General features: G+C 39.3%; 1 protein-coding gene across 1 annotated transcript in view; it reads left to right on the top strand.

Annotated features, from left to right (window-relative positions):
- Window positions 1-25,828, top strand: part of MOCOS (molybdenum cofactor sulfurase) — a 212,855-nt gene that overhangs the window by 85,493 nt on the left and 101,534 nt on the right. Inside the window, exon 4 of the mRNA XM_053959573.1 lies at window positions 629-1,267. Coding sequence (XP_053815548.1) covers window positions 629-1,267 — 639 coding nt within the window. The remainder of the gene's footprint in view (window positions 1-628; window positions 1,268-25,828) is intronic.

The following is a 25,828-nucleotide window of genomic DNA, read 5'->3' as shown; positions in this document are numbered from 1 at the left end:
CTTTTCATAGTCTGGCTCATTGGAAAACATCAGATTTCTTCTGGTTTGGGCTACCTTTGTGGAGTACAGAGATTACAGCCTTATGTGCATAAGGCCCATGGAAATATGTGGTTGCTTCTTGCTGCCTTCTGTTTCTATTGTTAATAACTTAAGCAAGGAGCAAAGCTGTTTCCCTGTTGAATACTGTGACCCTTAATTTGGATGCCCACTATTTAAGTAGATTATCTTAACTGAAACATATTCTGTTTGCTCTAAATATTTTGTAGACTGAAAACCCTCATATTCTGCAAATAAAACTGGTCTCTCTGAAGGACAGTGTGATTTTAATTATATGCAGGCTTGATTCTGATGCCACTGAGGGACCAGACTGGCCATTCTATTTGGAGCCAGGCAAATTAGCTTCTTAAGAGCACAGCCACGTTCACTTCAACACTGAAAAGAGTCTCTTGTGGGCAGAATGATTCAGGTACCCTTGTTGAAGTTTACTGTACTGTTTGGCAAAACTTGTCTACTTCTATATATATCTGATGTCAGAGTAGAACTTATGGCGAGGAAAACCAAAATATATCACACAGCAATAAAGGAGAAAAATCAGAAAATAAATGAATTTTTTTTTTTCATTTTTCAGAATATTGCAACACTTTCACACTACTGCTGAGGATTACACCATCATTTTCACATCTGGATGCACAGCTGCACTTAAACTGATAGCAGAATCATTCCCTTGGATACCTGAAGGCACAAAGCAACCCAGCAGTCGATTTTGTTACCTAACTGACAGCCACACATCTGTGGTTGGTATGAGGGGCATAACTGCTTCAATGAATGTCTTGTCTGTTCCGATAAAACCAAAAGAAATTTTGTTAGCAAAAAGCAGGTTGCCAGCTGAAGAGCAAAACTGCACAACACCTCATCTATTCTCTTACCCAGCTCAGAGCAATTTTTCTGGTACCAAATATCCCCTTTCTTGGATACGGGACATAAAATCTGGAAGACTCTGCCCCATCAAACTACCAGGGAAGTGGTTTGTTCTACTAGATGCAGCCTCGTACGTGAGCAGTTCTCCATTAGACCTGGGAGTTCACCAAGCTGACTTTATCCCCATCTCATTCTATAAAATCTTTGGATTCCCAACTGGTTTAGGAGCATTATTGGTAAACAACAGGATTGCTCCCCTCTTGAGGAAAACCTATTTTGGAGGTGGAACTGCAGCTGCCTACCTCGCAGGAGAGGAATTTTATTTCCCCAGGAAATCCATAGCAGAAAGGTAAGGCTTTGTTTAACAAAACAGGATTTTTTGCTGATACTGTTTGCATCAGACAAATGTCTCAGGCTTGGCATATGCACTGGGCTGTGGTGCCTGTTCTTTTTATGCAGTTGGATAGGTATCTCAGATCTGACTCAGCTTGTATTACTATTCCTTTTTCCTATCTAAAAAAACATAATCTGAAATATCTACCTTCCTCTTCTGATCTAGTTTGCCAAAACTGCTAAAAATATAAGGCTTCATTTAGTGACATAGAGGTCAGTCCATGCATTTTTTAATTTGTATTTAAGGTACCTCAGTGGAAACTTGATTTGTTTTTGAAACTCTGCACCCAAAGCAGCCAGAGCAAGGTTGACCACACAGTGTAACTACCCTCAGTGAAATTGCCAAGTTAGTTCTATGTATTTCACTGGAAATGTGCAATGCTTTACCCTCAAGACAAACTTTATCAGAATTACAAGATCAGTAAAATACATTACCTACAATAAGTGCTTGTGGTGCTCTTACTTCTTGGCTGAGGTTCTGAAGTAGCTCTGAAGCTCTCCTCCAGAAAATAGTGGACACCTAAAGGAGGTTAAACATCCACACATAAGAAAATGCAGGGCAATAAGGTAAGCTTCACCAGTTCCTGAACACACTGAGGTGCCACTCTTAGTGATGCTTGGTCTCTCTGCTCCTCTCCTTCATGTCAGCAACTTACATAAATGCAGTTGAAGTCTGCTGATGTGAGAATTTCAGTCTCACATCTGCACAAAGGAAATGCTAGAGATCAGCGTTTCATTACAGGATCATAGAACAGTTTGTGTTGGAAGGGATCATCTAGTTCCAAGAAAGGTCATCTAGTTCCAAGCCCCCTGCTGTGGGCCCAGACACATTCCTCTAGACTAGATTACTCAGAGGCCCATCCAGCCTGGCCTTGAACACTTGCAGGGATGAGACATCGAGAAATTTCTCTGAGCAACCTGTTCCAGTGCTTCGCTACTCTCACAGTAAAAAAATTCTTCCTCATATCTAATCTAAACCTTACCCCTTTCTGTTTGAATTTCACTTTTTCCTGTCCTTTATACACCCTTGTAAAAAGTCTCTCCAGTTCTCTTTTAGGCCTCCTTCAGGTACAGGGAGACTGCTGTAAGATCTTCCCTGAACCTTCTCTTTTCCATGCTGAACAACCCCAATTCTCTCAGACTGTCTTTGTAAGAAAGGTACTCCAGTCCTCTGAGCATTTTCATGACCCTCTTCTGGACTCACTCAAACAGATGTATTTCCTTCCTATGTTGAGTGCCTCAGAGCTGGGTGCAGCACTCCAGGTAGGGTCTCATGAGAGCAGAGCAGAGGAGCAGAATCCCCTCCTCAACCTGCTGGCCACGCTGCTTTGGATGAATCCCAGGACATGGTTGGGTTTCTGGGCTGCACCACACTCTTTGCTGTGTCATGTTGAGCTTCTTATCAATCAACACATCCAAGTCCTTCTCCTGAGGGCTGATGTCAGTTCATTCTCCACCCAGCCTATATTTGTGTTTGGGATTGGCCTGACCCCTGTGCAGGGCATTATTTTACATGGCATTGTTGAGATTTATGATACTCACACAGGTCTACCTCTCAAGCCTGCCAAGGGCCCTCTGGCATCCCTTCCCTCCAGTGTATCAACTGCACCACACTGCTTGGTGACATTGGCAAACTTGCTGAGGCTGCACTCAATTCCACTGCCTTCGTCGCTGACAAAGACTGAGCAGCACCAGTCCCAGTGTCAGCTCCTGAGGAACGCCTCCTGTCGTTGGTCTCCACTTGGACATCAAGTCATTGGTGGCAGTTCTTTGCATGTCAGCATCCAGCCAATCCATCCACTCATCCACTGAGTGGCTCATCTGTGAAACCCATGCCTGTTCAGTTTAGGAGCAAGGCTGTCATGCAAGACAGTGTCAAGTGCTTTCCACAAGTCCAGGTAGATGATATCACTTGCTTGTCCCTTATTCACCAATGCTGTAGCGCCATCGTAATAGGCCACCAAATATGTCAGACATGGTTTGCCCTTGCTGAAACCATGTTGGCTGGCAGAAATCACCTTCTTATTTAACATGGGCCTTAGCATAATTTCCAGGATGATTGCTCCGTGTTCTGGCTGGACACCAAGGTGAGACTAACCAACATATAGCTCCCCAGGTCTTCCTTTCCTCCCTTTTTAAAAGTGGGGGTTCCAGTCAGTGGGAACTTCACGTGACCGCCATGACTTCTCAAATACAATGGAAAGTGGCTTAGCTATTTCATCCACCTTCAGGACCCACAGATGCATCTCATCAGATGGCATGGACTTGGTCACCTTCTGGTTCCTTGGATGGTCTCAAATCTGTTCTTTTCCTACAGTTTGCCTCATTCCTCCAGTTCTTGCCTTTTCATTCTGACTTGGGCAGTGTTGCTGGAGCACTTGTCGGTCAAGACAGAGGCAAAAAGTAAACGTTCTCCATATCCTGGGTAACCAGGTGTCCTGATCCCTTCTGGAAAGAGCCCACATTTTCCCTAGTCTTCCTTTTACTACCAATGTACAATCTTTCTTGTTTCCTTTGATGTTCCTGTCCAAATTTAATTCTCTCAGGGTTCTACCTTTCCTAGCCTGATGCCTAGCAGCTCAGACAACCCCTCTGTATACCTCCCAAGTTATCTGGTTTTGCTTCCACCTCCTGCAAGCTTCCTTTCTGTGTTTTGGTTTGTTCAGAGGCTCCTTGTTATCCATGCAGGCCTCCTGGCATTTTTGCCTGACTTTCTCTTTATTAAGATGCATCATTCCTAAGCTTGCAATAGATGACCCTGGAGTCTTAACCAGCTCTCTTGCCTCACTCTTTCTTCCAGGGCTTTATCCCACAGTATTCTAACACATTTGAAATACATATTGATAAATAGATATATATAAAATTATAGCCCTTAGGAGAGGCTAGAGGTAAAAAGGGGAAATGGTAGAAAAAGCCCTTCATTCCTTTCAATTGTTTATGGATGTGTATTCAGAAGCATGATGCCCTGAATCTCCCATTATGTGAATATCTGACCTTTCACTGTGTGCAAAATGATGCTTCAGGTGTTTGCACCTCTTCTGGGTGTGTGCTCTGAATGCTGCTTAGGGATTCTGGTTCTGGACTGGTAAATGCAGAGCCTGGCTGCATTCACCTGGCTCTTGCCAGACGAGACCATTATTTCTGAATTGGATGTTGGTACAGCGAATGTCCACTTAATCTTTTAATATAGAAATAAAAAGAACAGGGAAACATTGTCATTTGGACCTCTGTTTCTGATTTTTCAAACCAAAAAGGCTTTGAAGTGCAAGTCTCACTGAAATTCAGGATAACAGGGCATAGAAATCATGGGATCCCAGGGTGCTCCTGCATCATCTGAAAGCCAAGGATAAAACTCCCTTTAATTTCACCTGGGCAGGCTCTAGTTTCCAAGCAGCTTTTCTAGAGGTAATTGATACATGACTCCTGAGATTGAATAGCAGATGAAAATGCCTGAAATTTGTTTTAGATCTCGGTTCTGCTTTCTTTAATTAGGAAGGGAAAGGCATGTGGGAACCTGGAGGGGTGCTCTATTTCTGATATCTTTTTCAAGAGTTTTCAGAAGTTGACTAATTATAAACCTTTCATGTATCTGAGGCTCCCACTGTTTCAAGGGCTTTTTTACTGAGTTCAGAAGAAGGGCCTGCTTTAACCGTCTTCTACTACAGAGTTAGAAACAAAGGAAATTGACTTCGAAGGCTAGGTACACAATGTGTAATCTTGGTATGAGGGATTAAAACTAAAATAATCAAAACTGACAGCTGGATACTAGTTCCCATTAAATACCAAAGTGTCATGCAGACAATCTAAGTCATTGTTCATAAGTCAATATTTATACTTGGCATCATCTGATCCTTTGGTTGTTATTTGAAAAGCCAATATTTAAAAGTTCATGTTTAGGGCATTACTGATGGGGTCCATAATTTCTCATGAACTGTGGAGACTTAAAGTTCTACCTGGAGACACTTGACGTTTTCAAACGTAGGTCAGGAATGAGGAGGACTTTCTTGAAGAGTAAAAACAACATGTTGCATTGACATTCTCAATCAATGTGATTCAAACTATATCAGCTTTTTGGTTTTTTTTTTTTTTTTTTCCTCAGCTGCTATGGGTTTTGCTTTGATATGTTTTAAAGTTTTTAAAGTGTTCTCCCGATAATAAAATACAGACAAAGCAGTTAGGAACAGAACTACTACACTTCAAATGAAATGCCAGGTCACCATGGCTAGAGTGAATAGGATTAACTTATCTGTGGGCCACGTTTCCATGTCTTTGCTAGTGCTGAAACACCTGGGTCATTATTTGTCACATGAACAGCAGATCTAGTCAGGTTTTATCCCTGCTATATTGCAGTAAGGAACCTCTGTCCTTGCAGGCATCCAAACCCAACTGGTGAAAGCCCTGAGCAATCTGCTCCAGCTGGACATGCTTTGTGCTGGAGGTTGGATTTGAGATTCCCAGGGGTCCTTTCCAGCCTCCATGCTTCTGTGATTGATTTTGTTTACCTCTCCCAAGCTGCATCTGTATTGTCTCTTCAGATGTGTCTTTGTAATTCCAAAAGGTTTTATTTTTAATTTTGTTCTTTTTTTAAAATGCTTCTTTACAGTGTGTGATTAGTATTTGGCTTGAATGCACTGAAACATGTCATTTCATGTGGTGATTCAGAAGGAAACTTGAACTCTAGAAAATGTCATTGGAAAAGGGGATTTGAATATATGTGTCTGAGTGCCACTAGCAGAAGGTATTCCCCATTCACACATAATCCAAGAGTGGTGTACTAAGAAAATAGCTTGTTCGAAGTCAAGGTGAAACTTAAGTGGAAACATGTAACGGGATACAGCTTATCCATCTTTGCTTCCCAAGACTGTCAAAATGGTTGCCATTTTTCTTAATAGATACAGCTTTTACTAGTGTTCCTTGTACCTTATTTTGTTGTTCCTGCTATATAAATTAATGTACCGCAGTCTCTTTTACATTTCTTTAATACCCTTAAATCACTTCCATGTTTTCCCATTTTGTGTCAGTAGCCAATCTTCCCATCTCAACTTCTAAAATCATGTTTATTGTATTTTCATCCTTGTATCAAACAGCTTGACAAATTACTATTATCATTCACAAATCTAGCCTCATTTCCCTTTTTTTTTTTTTTTTTTTTTGCACAGCATGAGATAATAAAATAATATGATTATGGATAGCAAGAATTCAGCGATAAAATATTCATCATCTGCCCTATTTTTTTTTTTTTTTTGTATCTGGGAATGCTATTCAGAATCTGATCGTCCTGGAATTTATGACTAAGGGAAAAGGAGCATTGTGTTATCTGTAAATTGGGTATCTGCATCTTAGTCTAGCAGTGTGAAATATCTAGTGCATTAGGTGTTGTATGTTGTTCATTTCCAAATGCGTTTTCAAAAGCTTTGGAAATCAGATGACATGACTTTGTCCCTGATGAGTTTTAGTGACTCTTGTCTCTTGCTTGAATAATTTGAAAATCCCAAAGCAGCACCCACACTTTTGTAGTCTGTTATGCATTGTACTTAGCCACAGCAGGTTTCTTTATTCTTGGTGCTGTGGCTAGAGATCTCTGGGATAATTCTGTGCATGCTTATGCAGTGTATACTGACATGGTTTTGGTCCTCTATTGCATTCTGGGTTTGTGTGTGCTGAGGGGAAGGGAAGGAAGCAAGAAGGCAAGCAAGAAGGAAAATAGAGGCAGAAAGCTAGGGATGAAAACTAGAGTCTCAAGAGCTGGAGGCTGGAGTTAAGACAAAATCCTGAGCCTGGGTGATGAGTGTGCAGCAGCTTGACAATCCTTTGGCAAATAAAGCTGATCTGCTTGAAGCAATCTCTTTAGCGTGATTGTTTCTGTCAGCCTAGAAAGAAAGAATATTCTGACAGGTGCTGGCTTATTCCATCAAAGCTCTTCACAGTGCTGAGAAATCACCTAGGGCCTGCTTGTTCTTATTTCTATTAGCTCACACCTTTCTCCTGCCCACATTATCTCATGTTTTAAAAAGTTGCAAAATAGAAAACATAAATACCTTGTCATAGTCATTTCCTGCCCTGATGACCTTCCTCCTTAGGAAGGAATAGAGAAACATACGCACATGTATAGAAACATGTGCTGTGAAGAGCACAGTCTTTATGTGCGGGCCTGGACTGAGCTGAGAAGAGCACAGGCAAGTGCAAGCTCACCTTGGAGTCTGGCACATGCTTGTTGGCTCCACACATGAGGACTCTGGCCATCTGCCCATGATTACTTTAATGTGGTAAGTGGACTGAAGTATCACCCTGTCAAAAACACATTTTGTTTAAGCATTTTGCTATGCTACTTCTGCATTTTTGTGATGTTTAGAGATCTCCAACCAGGGCCACTTATGGGAGAATTTCCTAAACAAGCTCCCTTTCAAATAGCAGTGATAGATTTCAGATTAGGTACTTCGGAAGTGACGGGATCTTCATCTAATTTCTAATGGGTGTTTGCACCATGAGAATGGCTTCTGCACCTGGCATACCTGTTGCAGCTCCTGGCAGGGACTTGTAAGCCTGAACATGGATCAAGACAGTGAATAAGTCTCTTCCTTCTCTCAGCTCCCACTGCCACCCTGTCCTGCAGAGATGAGAGGTCAGAGGTCATTGAGAAGAACTGCATAGGACTCTCACTCAGCTGTTCCGTGTGTCTGAAAGGCAAAGTTGTTTCATTTAACTGATAGAATTTAATTCTGACAACTTTTATAACTTGGACTTTTATAACTATAGTTTTTCAAATCAAGAGCTGTGGAAAAATAAAAGGGTAACTGTAAGGATGTTCAAGTAACCACTTACTCTTTCCCTTCTCTGCTGAAGTGTAAGTATCTGCTGGCAAGCTTCATGCAGTCTGTTTTGTTACCTCTCAGGACATTCCAGGTGGCAGTTGACATTTGCTGTGTTTTTCTGCCAGCCATCACTGCAGCCAGCCAAATTCTTCAGTATTTGATGCAATGGAAAGTTTTGCTCATTTTTTTGACACCATTAAGAAGGCATTTGTGTGTCATTTTGCAGTCTAATCCTCCAGGTGATATTTTTTGTTCAATACTGAAGTTGTTTCATTCCCCGGCGTAGTCAGAATAAACTGAAAATTGTACATCAGTGACCCAAATGCTATCCTGAGGGGATCACTTTTGATCTTGATTGACCATGGGATTCACCTTAAATTGTTGAATCTGAGATAAACTGGAAGCAGTGCACCTGATAAATGCTTGTAGAGCACAACCAGACAACCAGAAAGATGTTTGTTGACTTGGATTAGTCGGTAGTCACCCAAACAGAAGCAATAATATAGGTAAAACTTTGAAGAGGCAATACACTTGGCAGAGGTGGCTTCTGTTAGTCAGCCAGCCCCACCTCTATTTATTTGCACACTCCTGGAGTGTCCAAGTACCAGGGTGCAATCTACAGTATGGAAACAAATACAGAAGGAGGTGTTTTCCTCAGGCAGGGAAGGTAGAGGATCTTGCATGCTTTTTAGAAATGTTTAGCATAATGAAATCAATAAAACCTGGAAATACATAGAATTTTTTAACTGTACCATAGATTCTCTTACTTGGAAGTAGGCTGATCCAACTAACCACATTTCATCTTTTGTTTTGCAAGTGCCATAGGAAGCCTGAAGAAATTGTGAGCCCAGTGTAGCCACATGCCTACCACAGAGGCACATGTAAATCACAGCAAGCACCAATCTGTATTGTTGGGAAACTCCATCCCACTGTATGAATGAAAGCAAATTACTGATTTATGAAATAAACCTTATAAACTGCTAGAGAGCTACAGCACATTCATTTTTTAAAAAGAAAAATGTGGAGCTCATTGTGAATTGCATTTTTGTTAAAATATAAAGTGTTTAGAGGTGATAGAAAGGAAAAAAGGAATTGTGGTTTATATCAGAATTTGATTTTGCCTTTGATCAAATACAGTAAAATTTTTGCTTGAATCAGGATGTATCTTTGAACAAGGTGGCATAACATAGTTTTACCCTATGGAGTTCTTGTGCTCAAATTTAGAATCAAATCTTTTCTCTAATACTTCTCTAAAATGCTTTGTGAATTTCTAGCACCAGCTATTATGACTTTATAGAATTGTTTTTCTCCTGATAAATTTATTGCACATTTTTAGTTATGCTTTGTAGATTTTACATTTGTGATTGATCAGCCTGTTTGATATATGAGTATATATAATGATAACTTGTTTGGCATAAAAAACCACATTTTTTTCTTTGCCATTTGTACTGTACTTAAAATGTCATGATATTGGATGTAAAAGGTGAAATTGGCTTTTTGACCCAGACAGAATTTACAATATACAAGTTGTATTTAATTAATGGTAAGGGATTGATTTACTTCAAAGTGCAGGAATTAAAGCTTTTTCTCTCTCTTTTTACCTCAGGCAGTTCTTAATAACAGGAATTGCTGTAAATACTCCCCAGTATAGTATATAATTAGTATAATGCTCTTTATTTGACTCCTGAAGTCTCAGAGACAAAAGCATGAGCTAAGGCAGACATATGGAAGAGCTGTAACTGCTATCAGGGGGTCAATTTAGATATTTAACATTATTTTAACCTAGTTTTTATGTGCTCTGAATCCTCTGGCATGTGTGTGTGCACTTAAATACTTTCCAAAGCGACACTGAAGTTGTTCTGAGTTGGCTGCTGAAACTTTATTGGCTTCTTTGGAGTGAGTTCAGTCTCATTTGACCGTGGTGCAGCCTGAGTTGTGCAGAAAGCACCGAGTCAGGGCAGAAGCTTGTACTGTCCACAGGTCTGGTCCTGCAAAGAGCATGTCCCTGTACCTCTTCAGAACCTCTCAAACAGGAAGGAATCCTTCTCACATCTTCCTTCCTACCCCATGAAAGTCATTACTGCTTTCTCTAACCTTTTGAGGAGAACAGGGAAGGAAGAGTGGTTTTCACGTGTGTGTGTGTGCGTGTGTTTCTATTTTCCGTCCTAAGGAGGAAGGTCATCAGGGCAGGAAATGACTATGACAAGGTATTTATATTTTCTATTTTGCAACTTTTTAAAACATGAGATAATGTGGGCAGGAGAAAGGTGTGAGCTAATAGAAATAAGAACAAGCAGAATAAGGATGGCAAAAATGGAGGAAAAGTTGAAGCAATGTGTCTGTAAGGGTGTCAGCCCCAAGCCCCAGATATGGTGATGTGAGGTTGCTGCTGCGAGGGTGGCAGCTCTGCATGTGGGGAGGCAAATCTGCTCTGGGAGCTGACCCATCCACATGAGGGGGCTCCTTCAGGCAGGATGGGGAGGGCTTGGGATGTTAGGAGCAGATGGGGAAATCCAAGAAATGTGGCTCAATGTCTCTGTCTCCTCATGTGTCTCTGACCCACAAATGAGTGGTGTTGGCCTGTTGGAAGCTGTCATGAGCTTTGGATGAGGGCCTTTCCCTTCAGCATGTGCCAAAGCTCCTGGCATGTCTACTGCATGGATGCTGCCATCATGGGCTTCCAAGCAGCAATTGTAATCTGTGATTTCCACAGATTTTCTGTTTTGGTGAGTAAATGGCTCCAAACTGCAGGATCCTGCTGTGCATGGCTGCCATGCCACCCAGTCCTTCTGCCAGCTGGGTGGGCTTTGCATTGCAGAATAGGACACCCAGGTGGATTCAAGACTCATACACATGCATGCTCACAGCTGTGAAGATGTAGTTTAATTTCCCATGTGTGGATGAGAGCTGAATGCCACATGGCCTTCTCAGTGTCCAGGTAGAGCAAAGTAACTAAGACTGTGAGCCCCACACCAATCCATTTGCTAGGGCTGATGGTGAGCTGTTGCCTTTTCAAGTGCAGCTCCATGACAGACCAGGGGTGCCTCTTCAGAGACACACACCCTGGGAGTAAGGTTGTCTGGCTGCACAAACCCTGCATTTTGAACCGTCTTGGTTTCAACAGATGTGTCATTTTTCTTTTGAAACAACTCTTAGACATAGGAGATAGTACTGTGTTGGGTTTTAAAAAGAGTAATGCACAGCAGTGAAAATTGTGGGGAGGGGAGCCTGTTCTCCAATTCAAAAAAGGACTGAAGCATGTTTATTTCAGTCAGTCTCTGGTTCAAAAACTTCTTGAGCTTTAGCTGAGGCATCAGCTTATACTTTAAGTCAGCATTGGTGTATTTCTGTATGGATCCTTTTGGAAGTAAAACTTTTAAGAAATACTTATATTCTCCCTTCTCACAGCAGTTTCTAGCGGCAGTACGTTACTTTTCTCGGCCCCGGTCGGCTCCCGAGCGCCCGGCTTGGGCGCTTCGGCTCCTCGTCGGGGCCGGTGCTTGCCGCTACTTCCGGCGCTTTTGCTGCGCGTCCCAGGGTGGCCTGGCCGCGCGTTGCCGTCAGTGCGAGGGAAGAAATGAAAAGGCAGGAAATTCGTCCAAATCAGTGCATGTGGTGGCTGGATGCTTTATTGGCCACTGGATGCTTTATGGAGAAGCTGCAGCCCACTCCCAACCTCGCGTGGACGAATCCGGCAGTGAGGCTGTGGAGCAGTGGAAGGACATAGGGGTGGGACAGGGGAGGATGGGAGCCCTCTGTCCAATGAACACAGACGCCGTGGCAGTGACGTGCGCCACAGCAACCAAGAGGAACATGGCAGGAGTAGACACGGGGCTTCGGGCGAGTGGGACCGTGGGAATGGGGTGACGAGCACGGAATCCTCAGGAGTTGGCAGGGAGTGGTTACAAGAGTGACAGGGGAAACTCCAATGGCAGGCAGCCTGGGGCTGACCACCATGGGGGGGGGGGAAACCCAAGGGATGCACAAGGGTACACAGAATGGGCAGATTAACAAAGATCAGAACCCCTAATCTGAGCCCAAACCCAGGATGCAACAGTTCCTGTCCTCATACTAGTCGTATGGATTTAGTTTATTCTTTTTTTGTGGACAGTGGGCAGAGGAAGGCATGGCAATTAAAATCACTGACTGAATGCCATCCAAATTTAGTTTTTCCAAAATGGGATGGGACAAGGTAGTTTCCTTTAACATTCTGTTCTTAATGGAAATAATCATTATACAATGAAGAAGTATACTCTAATAGAAACTGCTGCTAAGGTTAAGTCAGGAAATGCCTGACCATGAATGATGAAACATGTCCTCTACTATAAAGTACTAGTACATGTAATGTCATGAATTGATATTAATCATTCTTGCTTATTTTATTTGCCCATTTCTTGCTTGCCCAGCAAGAAGGGACTAAAAATCAGTGGGTTTCAGCATGATGTGAATGGATCCTTTTTGATCTATGAACTCACTGTAAAGGCTCCCACAAAGGAGACTGAGACACCTCCATGTGGCATATCATGTAGCAATTGCAGATTTGATCTTTTGAAAAAGATCTTCACCTTCACTGATTTTTTTTTTTCTGGTTTGGTGAATTCCTTCCACTCAGAATCATGCTTCTAAAATATTTTTGGAATGGTATTCTTATTCAGACTTATTCTTGTCAGTACCATCAGAGATGTTTTATCATTTAAGAAAATAATGTTTTTTCTAGTCTAAATGACATCAGAATGCAAGAGAGCAAGCTGAAATGCCATAAAGGTTTGTCTGTTTATAGCAGAAAACCTACAGAACTATCTTAAATTTAGTGACTGAGAGTATGTGGCTTCTTATTTGATACCCATATTACTTTATATTTTATTTATAGCTAAACTACAGGGAGCTACTTTTTAAGAAAGCTTAGTGTTCACTACCTTCCTAGTGGTAAAAAAGAGATATGTAAAAACAGAGTAGTTTACTTGTTTAGATGACACCACTCAACCTAGTATTTGAAGATTACAAGTACAAGCACGGGTTTGGTCTAGGCTCTTTTTTTTCATCTTCTTACTAGTCAAATATATGCAAGAGTGCATCTGGCAGTTGTACTCTTGGGAACCCGTGAAAGACACATCTACAGGCTTCTCAAACAGATTTAATTTAGAAGAAAAAGGAAAATATTGATGCTCTTGAGAAAAAGAGGTTTTACAGTCTTTCTTAACTTTCACATATAAGCAACATTTTCCAAAAATGGAAATACACAGATTAAACACTTGGCTGTCACATTTGTGTCTGTTCATGTTCAATTAAAAAAATTCAGAGGGATTCTCTAGCATTATAATAATCTACTTTTTTAATATCTATGCATTTATATTATCAAGTAACATCTGCTGTGGCTTAATAACTGAGTCAAATTATTGTAACAGCTTTATTTTTAGTGAATCTAATGATAAAAAGTTTTAGATTACAGCAGGGAAAATATTTATTCTAAAAGAATTGTATCTCCTATTTCATACTTTATGGCAGACATTTTACCATTATGTTTTCAGTTGTACTCTGAAATGGCCCTTTCTTTTTTTCTTAATTGTTGCTGATGCCAACAGTCTTAAGCTCAACAATATAGATTGCAAGGATTTTCTCCATAACATTCACTTCTAAAAAGTGGTTACTATGAATATAACTCTTCTTATCACTCATTTTGGCTTTATATTAGAAGTGTCTTGATTGATCTTAAGTTAGTTACACTAATATATGACCAGTTTTAAGTGGGGAAAATGGTGTGATGATTTTGTCAATGACAGATCTAGCAAAGTCTGTCCTCTTAAACAATTAAATAAATTGATGCCAAGTAACAGGAACCCAGTTAACCCTTCTCAGAAAATAAAGTATATTTTTTTGAGTTTTTTGCTGTCAGTATACGAATGAAGGCAACTGCTTTGAAGTTTTCATCAGAATTAAAAAAGGTTGTTGTTCATGTCATACCATATTTAGGTCTAGGTCTTGGGTTTTCTATATATACATTTTTTTGTGTTTTATCATGATGGGTTAGTTTAGAAGGACAGTTTCAAAATAAATAGCCAGAGTTATTGTTAGCCCCAGATTTTTTGACTTTGTCTTAAGAAAGATAAATGCTAAACCTTGCATGAGCTTTTATCCAATTAAGTAAAGCATGTGTATACATATAAGAAATCACAGAATCACAATATGCTGAGTTGGAAGTGACCCACAAGAATCATCAAGTCCATCTCCTGGCCTTGTCACACGTGTGCTTGAGAACATTGTCCAAATGCTTCTTGAACTCAGGCAGGCTTGGTTCTGTGACCACTCCCCCGGGGAGCCTGTACCAGTGCCCAGCCACCCTCTGGGTGAAGAACCTTTTCCTCATACCCAACCTAAACCTCCCCTGACACAACTTCAGGCCATTCCCTTGGATCCTGTCACTGGTCACCACAGAGAAGAGATCAGTGTCTGCCCCTCCTCTTCCTCTCACAAGGAAGTTGTAACTGCATTGAGGTCTCACCTCAGTCTCCTCCAGGCTGGACAGACCAAGTGACCACAGCTGCTTCTCATTCGGCTTCCCCTCCAAGCCCTTCACCATCTTCGTTGCCATCATTTGGATGGTCTCAAAAAGCTTGATGTCTTTTTTAATATTTTTTGCCCAAAAGTGCACACAGAATTCAGTGTGAGGCTGCCCCAGTGCAGAGCAGAGCAGGGCAGGACAATTGCCTCCCTTGCCTGGCTGGTGATGCTGTGCCTGATGCCCTCAGGACACGCTTGGCCCTCCTGGCTGCCAGAGCACTGCTGACTCATGGTCAATTTGCCATTGATCAGGACCCCCAGGTGCTTTTCCATGGCACTGCTCTCCAGCAGCTCATTCCCCAGTCTGTCAGTACATCCAGGGTTGTCCCATGTCCAGTGTCGAATCTAGCACTTTCCTGGATTTTTGAACTTCATACAGTTGGTGATTGCCCAGTCCTCTAATTTGCTGAGATTTCTCTGCAGGGCCTCCCTGCCTTCATGGGAGTCAACATTTCCTTCTGATTTTTTGTCACCTATCAGCTTGCTTAGTATCCCTTCCAGTCCTTCATCCTATTAATTTATAAAGATATGGAAAAGCAGAGGGCTCTACTGAAGAGCAGATGCCCTGCACAGCCCATCCTTCACTGCGAAATACCAATATGTAGACACAAGTTATCGCTAATAATTTCAACTATAAACATTTTTCTAGTATAGTTCAAATCACAGCTCTGTGTGGCAGAAATCTTTCCAAATAAGGTTTTATACATCAGATACTTTATGGCTCTTTGCTAGGACAGTGCATGTCACCCCAGAAAGGTTATGCTCTGTTGTGATAAAAGCCTAGGAAGAGCCTTTGCATGCATTCAAAGACATGGCACAGTAAATGTGAATAGCATAAGTTGTCTGGGAGGAGAGTGACAGAACTGCTGTGTGGAGGGCTGTTGGCCCAATTCAACAGGAGACCTTTGGTTACATTCCTTATGCCAAATTTAGTCAATTTTAATCAAGTGAATAGATTTTTAGAAAGTGCATGGATCTCACTGATTCTCTATCTAGACATTTCTAGGTGATTTTCCTAGGCAGATTGCTGCACAATTGGTGATGAACAGAAAGATCCCATCTCTAACTGTTCATAAGAATTACTCCTGGCATTTAATGTGATGTTTAAATTAAAACAAAAATAAGCAGGACTGTGCACCTGATTTTTCTAAAGAATTTACCATTTTATGTATGTGAGTATATATATATAAGGGCCTACATAACCCAAAACCATAGAAGACTCACCAGTAGACAAATAAACATGGAAGAATTCCTCCCTCCAAACTTTGCATGTAAGTGTATATTCTGCATGTGACAAATTCATGCAACTGTAACTCTTCCTGTTCTCTGATACCAACTGGGGGGATTTACAAGGAGTTTTATACACAGAAGTGCAAGGTGCAATTTTAAATTTTAATGGGGACTAGATGCTGTGGTGTTGCTAAGCAAAACTTGGTAAGGGACATGGCATGCATAATATTTTAAACAGTAAGATATAATGAATCATATTATTTAGCTTAATAACATGATTTCATTTTCAAGAAGGTTGAGTTCTTTTGTCATTTTCTAGTTTGTATTCTTTATCTTGTGCTGCTTATGTAAGTCCACAGCAGAGCACAGTAAACATTATGAATGAAACTGCTGTAAAATTTTACCTCCAGCCAAAATTTTACCTTCAGTTATGTGAAGACATATTAATGTGTTCAGCTTCTATAAAAAATGTTAATCAAATTTTACTATTCTTCTCTTGGTAAAGGAGAATAGTCTTCGAAATGGTTAGTGTGCCAGTTTGTAACAGACGTCCTAAATATTTTCTGTAAATCCTTCTATTATGGAATAAAGTGTATGAAGATTAATGTCCACAGCATAAACCCACCTCCAGGCTTCATTCATTTGAACTATGCATAGGACTGTAGATATATTAATTTTGTGTTCCCTAAAAATTTCTCTAATGCCTTCCCACTATTAACATTGTCACCAAATCCTAAAAGTGATACTATGCACACCTTAGTGGATGTGCACCTTTTAAGATAAACTATATGAAATTTTCAGAAATTCAGATTATTTGACAAATCAAACTTGGAGTATAACTAAGGTTGAAGTATAGCAAATATAGGGTCTATTTCAGTTTTCCCTGTGCAAGAAAATGTAAATTTACACATACTTCTTTCATGCAGGATGGATGGAATAAGTTCTAATTTAATCTCCCTTCTAGTCTGATGAACACAAATGCTTGGCAATCAGAACTGTGAGTCAAAGATAAAGATTTCTTATCCTAGCCTGGTTTATTTAAATTGTGGTCTAAAGGTGGGAATGTGAATCTTGAAGCCATTTTGTAGTTAATCAAGTAGTAATAACAACCAAGGAGATCTACCTTCAGCTGTTTAAGTAGCTTCAGGAATGTTAGAAATTTATATGATCATAAGTATTCTCAGCAGAACATCTTAAGTAAACTTTTCTTATCTCTGCTGCTTTCCCAAGCTAACAATTAATAATCCATTAATTTAACATTTCTGAATTATTTTTTCCTCAGGTACACAAAGAATTTATCAAGGAAGGCCCAGTAATCATTAAATATCATATGAGGTTCATTCACAGACGTTATTTAATCTATAGTGGCCAAACAAAAGATGTAAAAATACTTGACAAGCCTGTGAACCTTGCTTTTGTGTGGATGTCCTGAAGGGAGTGGAGGAATAATATTCATCACATTTATGTCTGCAAATTGCACTAACAACTCATTTTCCAGGTGCAAATGACATGTATGGAAAGGAAAACTATATACACACAAACAAGGAGAGCAGGCCACTAGCTTTTTCATGGAACTACTTGCCAAAGACAGTCTAAGCCATAGGGATGGATACAGCATATTGCACAACAAGTATTTCTTCCTCCATCTTACATTCAGAACTCCTTCTTTCCAAGACTACCAGAAAGCCAAAACTGTAGCTAATACTTAGAGTAACAGAGAAGTGGGACCCTCTGTCTCGTGACAGGTTAATTTCTCAATTCCACATGGTTTTCTGTGCATAAGCCTTGTCTTACATCCTTTGCTTTTGAATTCTGTCTGGCCAAACTGTGTCTGAGGCAGTGACCTGGCAAACAAGACTGATCAGTGTGCACCATCAGAGGATGAGCAATAGCTACAATAGCCTCTTCCTAACTATTTTTAATCTTGCTGGATGATTTGCCCTGCCATGTCTGTAGGCTTAACTGTACAGAAGGTAAAAACAGAAGCCAAGTCTCCTCACGTTTTCTCTGGGCTGTGCTGAGGTGCTTGTTGATTATAGCTATAGAAAAAAGGTTTGAAAACATCAGAAGAACTTGATGTTAAAGAAAATATCAGTGTATCAACTCTGTGAACTGGTAGTGGCTTGATGCTTTTAGGACTCTTTGTGATCCAGAAAGTCTGGGTGATGCTGCCCTGAGAATAAAATATGTGAATCTTAACAATGTCTCAAATAATAGCTGATTAATCACTTCATTTCAAACTACTAACTTTCCAGGCATACACTGCTATTTTTTTAAGCATTAATACAAGATTATTTAAACATTATTCCAGGATCGTTCTTGTGTCTGTTCAATTTCTATTCTAAAGCTAAATACATGAAAAATCCTCTAATACAAAGTTTTCATTTAGGGAAGAGAGAAAACCCCAAAACTGAACACATCTCTTTCCTTTTCACAAGTGGAGGAGCAAGTTTTAATCCTGCTTCTGTGGTCCAGGTAGTGCATAGTGCTGTAATTAGAAGTGTTCAGCCAAATTCTTGCCCCTGACACTCCAAGGACATGGGAGGAGTTCTAGTCACAGTGTCTAAAATGCATGTGAGGCAAGACTTGTGAGTTGAAATAACCTTATTTATGGGACCAGCCACTACAGCTGGGAAATCTGTTTACCTCTTTTTAGAAAACTTACATGACAAGCTTTAGACAGATTAAATCAGACAGTGTTTGCTGGTCCTCCACTGAAAATACAGACATCCAGACACTTATCCTCTGCTCCTTGTCCACTTCTCTCTAAGTCAAAACCAGAATTCTAACAATGTTTAATTTCTAGAGAACAACCCTATTGGAGGGGATAAAATCTGGTTCTTAAATTTGAAAGAAATAACAGTATAACTTCATTTTTACTGAAACATATAGTTATCAATTGCAACAGAGACTTTATGGCTTTATATACCACAGTGATTTGACAACCCATGGTGATATAATCACTATATGCATTACTGATCTGCAGGAAAACGTAAAGCAATGGCAGTACAATTTTTCAGATTTCCATAGGAGAAAATATATTTGGCATCTGTTTCAGTTTGCAGAAAAAAATAAAAGGGAAAAAATAATTTTAAACACTCTTTGCATGACTTAAGCTAAATTGCACAGTAAAAGAAAGATAATCTCCTTTATAAGATACTGCTGAACAAACCCTAATCCTAAAAGGAAGAAAAAAAAAATAGTGAGCAGTAGTATTTAGATCTATGATTTTTATTTTTTTAATTTCCATGTACTTAGATTTTTAGACACCATCTTACATTCAAAGATGAACTTGGTTCTGCAACCTCGGGCAACTAAAAATCAGTGAGGCATGGTGTCTGTTGTGTTTTCTTTATTTGTTTAATGATGTATATATCTACAGCCCCAATTAGATTTGGAAGCTGAGGTCCCTCCTGGGTCTTCTTGCAGTCTCTCTGCAGATCCGAGAAGACAGTGTTACCTTGTACTATTTCCAACTTTATGTCTTAATATTTTTATTTCAATTACTTCCCTGATTGCAGGAAAAATATAGTCAATGGAGCGATAAAACCCTGAATCCTTTTGATCCTGCAATTTGATTACCATTTAAAATGAGGATTTCTTTATGACTGAAAAGTTCAAAGTTTGTCTTCTCCCTTTTAGCATTGCCTTATAGCAGCATCCTAAGAGAATAAGACCTCCTTGGCATATATGAGATGCATCAGTAATAATCCTGTTTGCAGAAACCCTGCATGGGTAGAAAATGTCAACATTCAGACTAAGTGTGACTGTTTTGCAGGGTTTTTTATAAATTACATTTTTATGATCTTCCTTGTAAGATTATTCTAAGGAACTGTTGGCTCATTATTCTGTTTTCACTCCATTGTTTTTTCTGGTTTTGTTTTGCAATCCCCTGATTATACTTCACTCTTAAGAAAAGCTTCAGAGAACGCTCTGTATTTACAGTGTGAATTATGATTCTTCCAGTGTGCATAACAATTACATTATAAATATTTCCTCAGCCACATTTGATAAAGACGCAAATTAAGAAAAATAATTACCATTACAATTACAATTATATATAATTACACTGTATTCAATTTAGTTTATCTCTAACCTACTCCTGCCATAATACGTTCATTGTTGAAGAATGAAATTTTAGCTGACTGTGTTGGAAGTAAACATGGATTTTTCTGTCATTTACAATGTATGTTCTTTGAAAACAGAGTTTTAGCACCAGAAAATAATACAGTTTAGGTGGCTCAACTTCAAAGCAGCCTTCTAGATGAAAATTTTGTGTGTGTATGGAGTTTATCCTTCATTGAGTTAGAAAGACTATTCGCTCCTAAAAATGCTACTTCTTTAAATATAAATTATTTTTACCTGGGCAAGCATAGTTAATTTGTACTTGTGCAGTAAAAGAGATTTATGGCTGCTGGATTGACTAAACACAGCAGGTGCTTTTCCAGAAAAGCACAGTCTTCCAGAACATTGAGTGAGGACCTATTGTCTCTGAGAGGGAACAGTGCAGAGACTTACTTAGGATTATGCCCTTATTTAGCATAAATATTAGCCTTAGGCTAATCAGTATGTACCAAGACACCTGAGGAGGTGGAACAGCTAAGATGTGCCAGCTTGCTTTGTTTGCTAAGAGCAAGTATGTACATACCTGCTGTTCACAAGAACTGCACCTACACTGTCTTGCTTTGGAAGGATTCATTTCTGAAAAGAAAAAGAGAAGAAGCAACTAGAAAAAAGAGGATTACTTATTTCTTCATTTTACGTCAAGAAATGCTCTGTGGTCCTCCGCTGCTGCTGCTTCTGACTCAAAGTACTCAAATTATATTAGCAAGACCATGTTACCTGGTCACATGCCTCTCAAATGGTACAGTTTTGCTGACAAAAGAGACTACATACAGCAGAGTCTGTATGGTGCTATTGTTGTTTATAATGCATTTATTTAGTATCTTCTTCATGTTGCCTTCAAACAGTCCCTCGATACTTTAAACATTCCATGCGTATGTTAAGCAGTCCTGTTAATTTGTGCTTTTCAGAGGCTCTGAGACTAAATATTTTCATTTACTCACTTTAGGGAATTTTTGTCCTTTTCCAGATGACATTCTGTTTTTAGACAGTCGCTCTGTGCAGCTTTGTGTCTTAGATGTACACAATACTGATTGCGTGCTCTTCATTATTCAGTCTGCAATCTGCTAGTGTACTGTGACTCCTTAAAGGAGTAATAGCCTATGATTCAGTCTCTTTCTCCCAGGTAACAAGTAACAGGATGAGAGGAAATGGCCTCAAGTTGCTCCAGGGGAGGTTTAGATTAATAATTGGGAAAAATTTCTTCACTGAAATGTTGGCCAGGCATTGAGATGGGCTGTCCAGGGGAAGTGGTGGATCACCAACCCTGCTAGTGTTCAAAAGGCATGTGGATGTGACACTTGGAGGCATGTGGATGTGGTGAACATGGCAGTGCTGGGTTAGCAGTTGGACATGATGATCTTAGAGGTTTTTTCCAACCTTTATGGTTTTATCATTTTGTGACTAAAGGAAATTGTTAGAATTGATTTATGTATATGCTCATCTCTATTTTTCAATTTCCATAAATTTTTTGTTGTAATTTAGGATATGTATACTTGCTGGTTAACATAGATTTTGAAAGTGGACACAGATTTTATTTTCCCCAAGCTGTTATGTGTTTAATGTGTTTAACACTAATGCCTTTGTTAAACTCTGAAATCCAGCATTGATCAGTTGGCAGAACAGTAGCTACTCCCAGCATTTGAAAACAGAACCCAAATGCAGTTCCCATTTTAGTATCTCAAATTTGAAACTGCAGCTCTTGTCTGCTGCTAATGCTCCAGTTCACTTTTGTAAAGCAGGAGAGCAGTATTTATTTTTGGCATGTGTATGCAAAAAGGTCAGTCAAAGCTTCAGTAAGATTTGGTTTTAAATTGTGGCTGAGGAAAATGAAAATGAAGATAAACTTACAGTAGCATTTAGGTTAATGTACATTGCTTGTATTTCATTAGCATCTGTTTATGGGAGAGATGTCTGTGCAAGGACACAAAGTATTAATTTATAACCTGCTCACAGTGGTTAGCACAGAGCTGACCCAGCGTGCAGAGTGGTGTGAGGTAGGTGGAGGAACTGAATGGTTGAATGTGTTCCTGAGCAGGTGAGCAATTGTTTGGAAAGTATCTAATTTATTGTAATTAGGATAAACATTGATGACTTACATCTCACAGGTGTATAGGAAAGAAATCTGAAATTACTCAACTCACAATTTCTTCACATCAATGGATGACTTGGTTGGAAACTGAACTAAGTGCCATGTATCTGCCCAAAGCAGGGACATCAAGATGACTCCCATAACTTTAATGAAAACCTTAATTTTTAATGTTACTTTTTAAAATTAAAATATAGCTTCAATCATTTGGAGGAAAAAGTGCAAGTAAAGGCAGCACAGCAGATGGCACCTGTTCAACCAAGGGGTGGTGCAAGTTCTGAAGGACAGTGAACTTAGATATAGGCACCAGTATTCCATGAGAACATCTCCTCGTGGCAGCCAGCAATATGTGTCTCTGCCAGTCTCTCCAGAAAATTCCCCAGGCACCTTCTATCTCTGTGGACATGGGTGTTTAAAGCAGAAAAAGGCAGCATGGTGCTCTTTCTCAATCTATGTGCACACTCTTCTTGGTGACATCTACCCGCGTGGAGAGGGAGGAAGTAAGGGGAAAAGGAGTCACAAATTCTGATTACAGTCCATGATAAATTTGTCCATAGAACTTGCTGCTTCTAGCAGGAGTGTCATTAGAACAATTCAAAAGCTCTGAGGTTCAACGTAAAATTAGTTGCCAGACTCTCCAGGCCTGTGGCCAAGTGCTTCTTGAGAGTGGAATTTTACCAGGATCTCTCTTGCTAATCAATACCCATCTCTATGGGTAGTCAGTGTTATCTTCAGTTCCATCATTGGTATTTGTTATCATGGTAGCAGAAGGTGGTAAAAAATGCTGATTCTTTTTGCATAGCTTAAAATTTCCCAAGTTTTGTTTTGATGATGAATGTGACTATATCAAACGTTGTACCTCTCAAAAATCTTCCACTTATCTCTCTAATTTATTCTGGTTTTCTCAAAGGAGTCTTTGAACTGGCTCTGGAGAGTTTGAACACCAGAATTTTAATAGATGCTATGTTGGTTAATTGAACAAATACATTAGTCAAGTTGTATTAAACTTCATGTCTGCAGAGCTGAATTCCAATAACAAACATAGCTTTAAAAACATTAGCAAATGAAAAATTGCATTAGGTATAACGTTCTTAATAGTGTATTATCAGATATATCTCTTCCCCCCAAAATATAAAGTATTAGGCAGAAAATAGCCTAAAGAGCACTAGTTTGCTAGATACCATAAAAACTAGAGAATATGATTGCTATGAAAACACAGTTATTTTTATAGGCTACAAGTGAAAAGAAATTTTAGACTTTTTGCAGTTCACATATGTCAGCAAGATATTAGTAATATTTACGCTAAAGCAATGACAGTTTAGATTTCTTTCTACAAGAATGGTAGCACGTTTAGCATTAGGTTTGTTTTCACAAGAATTTGTGGACAACTGTGCTTTTTAATCAGAGCCTATAATTGTGTCCCTTAAGTGTGTTTGGGTTTAGGAGGATGAGATTAGAACACATTAGTAAATTTTATATGCATTGTCATATGTGCACAGAATACTGTATGGCACAGTGAGAAACGACAACAAAATAAATAAATCCTGTTGAAAAGTTTGAACTTTATATATGTTTTCAGCATGCTGCAACTTGAAAGCAATATCTCCAAGTGAACTGATTTTCTATGTACGTGTACAGGTTTACTTAAACTAGACCTTGCATCTAGATTTTGACTGAATGTTGAAACTTTTTTATTTTAGCTATGCTAACTACAAAAATAATTAACATATTCTTGTTTCCTACCATGCCTGATATTTTCCTGGTAAAAACATGTAGCAGTTAATTACCTTTGTCTAAGGTCATCACAGTCAATACGTGTAAAACTACTGCTTTCCTTTTCAATCTGAGGTCATGTACAGCAGCTGGGACACAGCTTCTCAAAGCAAATGTGCACATTCATTGCAGAAAAAGGCCCCAGGCCAGTGGCAGGATTCACTTGCAGAAAAAGGCCCCAGGCCAGTGGCAGGATTCACAAGTGTTCAAGTAAATACACAATGGAGACCCCCTGACAGTAGAAAATTCTTAGGACCATGTCTGAGGTGAAAAGAAAATTAATTTAGTGGGTATAAAGAGGAAAAAAAAAACCAACAACAAAAACAAGCCAACAAAAAAAAAACCAACACAACCACCTAGGACAACTAAGACTTACCTTAAAATACCCTGAGCTGTCCGTCTATGGCATCCAAAGTTATTATTTTTTTTTCCCTCCCAGGATCTGAGGTTTCAATCTTTTGTGTGTATGTACACATTGAAAAGAAAGATATTTCTTCAGAAATTGTACCAGAAAGAACAAAGACTGTTTATTCCCTCATATGGTTAAGCTGCCCTATTAATGTCAATTTTTAATTTTATCCTTTGGATTTCTCATTAGCTTTACAACATGTCTAGATTATTTAATTATTATGTTTCAGCTCGTAGATGACATAAGATTTAAGAGCTTTTGCTGGGCTTTAGCTAGTTGTCGCTACATTTTGCCTGAAGCTGCTTTTGTATAAAATAATCTTTCCATAGTTAACATTCAGGGTACTCTGCAGAGCATCTTAAGAAGACTTAAATGCTAAATAACTGTCACATAGCAAGCCTTAGTATTATTGCACTAAATTACATTGCAAGTAGTGTGATAAACAACATCATAATACTTTGACACATTCATCATTAATTATAACTGAAATCTAATCTCAACTGGATTTTTTTCAGTAATTATAACCAGTAAAGCAAACATTAACATACACGGGGAAGGGAGGGTGAAGACGAGAAGTCTTCTGAAGGCATAGCTGATATATCAAAATACTGAATGGGCTGACAGTCTTATTAGGTTTTCTACATATATTAAGAGATTAAAAATCTGAAATACATTTGGAATTCATTATGTGAATAATCATTTTGAAGGCAAAACTTTTCGGAGACCTACTGGTTATGTCATTTTAAGGTGACATATGACATTCCAGATTTCTGCTGTCTTACATAGAAGACTAGTGTTGAACTAAATTTTAAATCAGGGATCCCTCTGATCACCGAACATACTGTCTGGGTGGTATTTCAGCCTTCATACTATTAATTTTCCTGTATTTTCCTAAAAAATGTATATTGTATTTTTGAATGGCATCTCTATGTACCTTTTCTCTCCAAATTCACATTTATTTTCCACTGCAGAACTTTCTGCCTTTGGGGAGCTCCCATTCTGCTGAAAACTCTTTTCCTATCTGTGAAAACTCTTTTCCTTTGTACTGGGCAATCTGGGAGTCTGAAAGCCAAGCTGAGGGCAGCAATGTTTTGTGCTGCTTCCCATTGTGCTGTGGTGCACCACCACAGCACCCTATTGGCCCAGTCAGAGCTCATGGCAGCTCAATAATGAATTTTTGCTCTCTTTGCTATCTTCTTAAGACTCTGTTTTAGGAAAGTACTTTATTACTTGTGTAGTACTAAGCCTACTTTGAAGTGTGATTATACCTTCCTCTCTATATTATGAATTCCCTGCATACAAAACTTCCTGCTTTCTACCATTTCCAGTGGTTAGCAAATCTGAAGAGATGTACATTTTGTCAACTATACATACTCTATTTGGAGCAATGTCCCCTGGTTCTCCTATTGCATATTTCTACTCACACCAAATATCTTCACTGCCTATTATTTTACAAGCATCACTTACCTGGCTGCATGTCCCTGAAATATATATATGTTCTGCCTGAAAAATCAAACTAGTGGA

Source organism: Vidua chalybeata, chromosome 1 (genome assembly GCF_026979565.1).
Source record: "Vidua chalybeata isolate OUT-0048 chromosome 1, bVidCha1 merged haplotype, whole genome shotgun sequence".
Classification (NCBI taxonomy): domain Eukaryota; kingdom Metazoa; phylum Chordata; class Aves; order Passeriformes; family Viduidae; genus Vidua; species Vidua chalybeata.
This window is presented reverse-complemented; position numbering and strand designations above follow the sequence as displayed.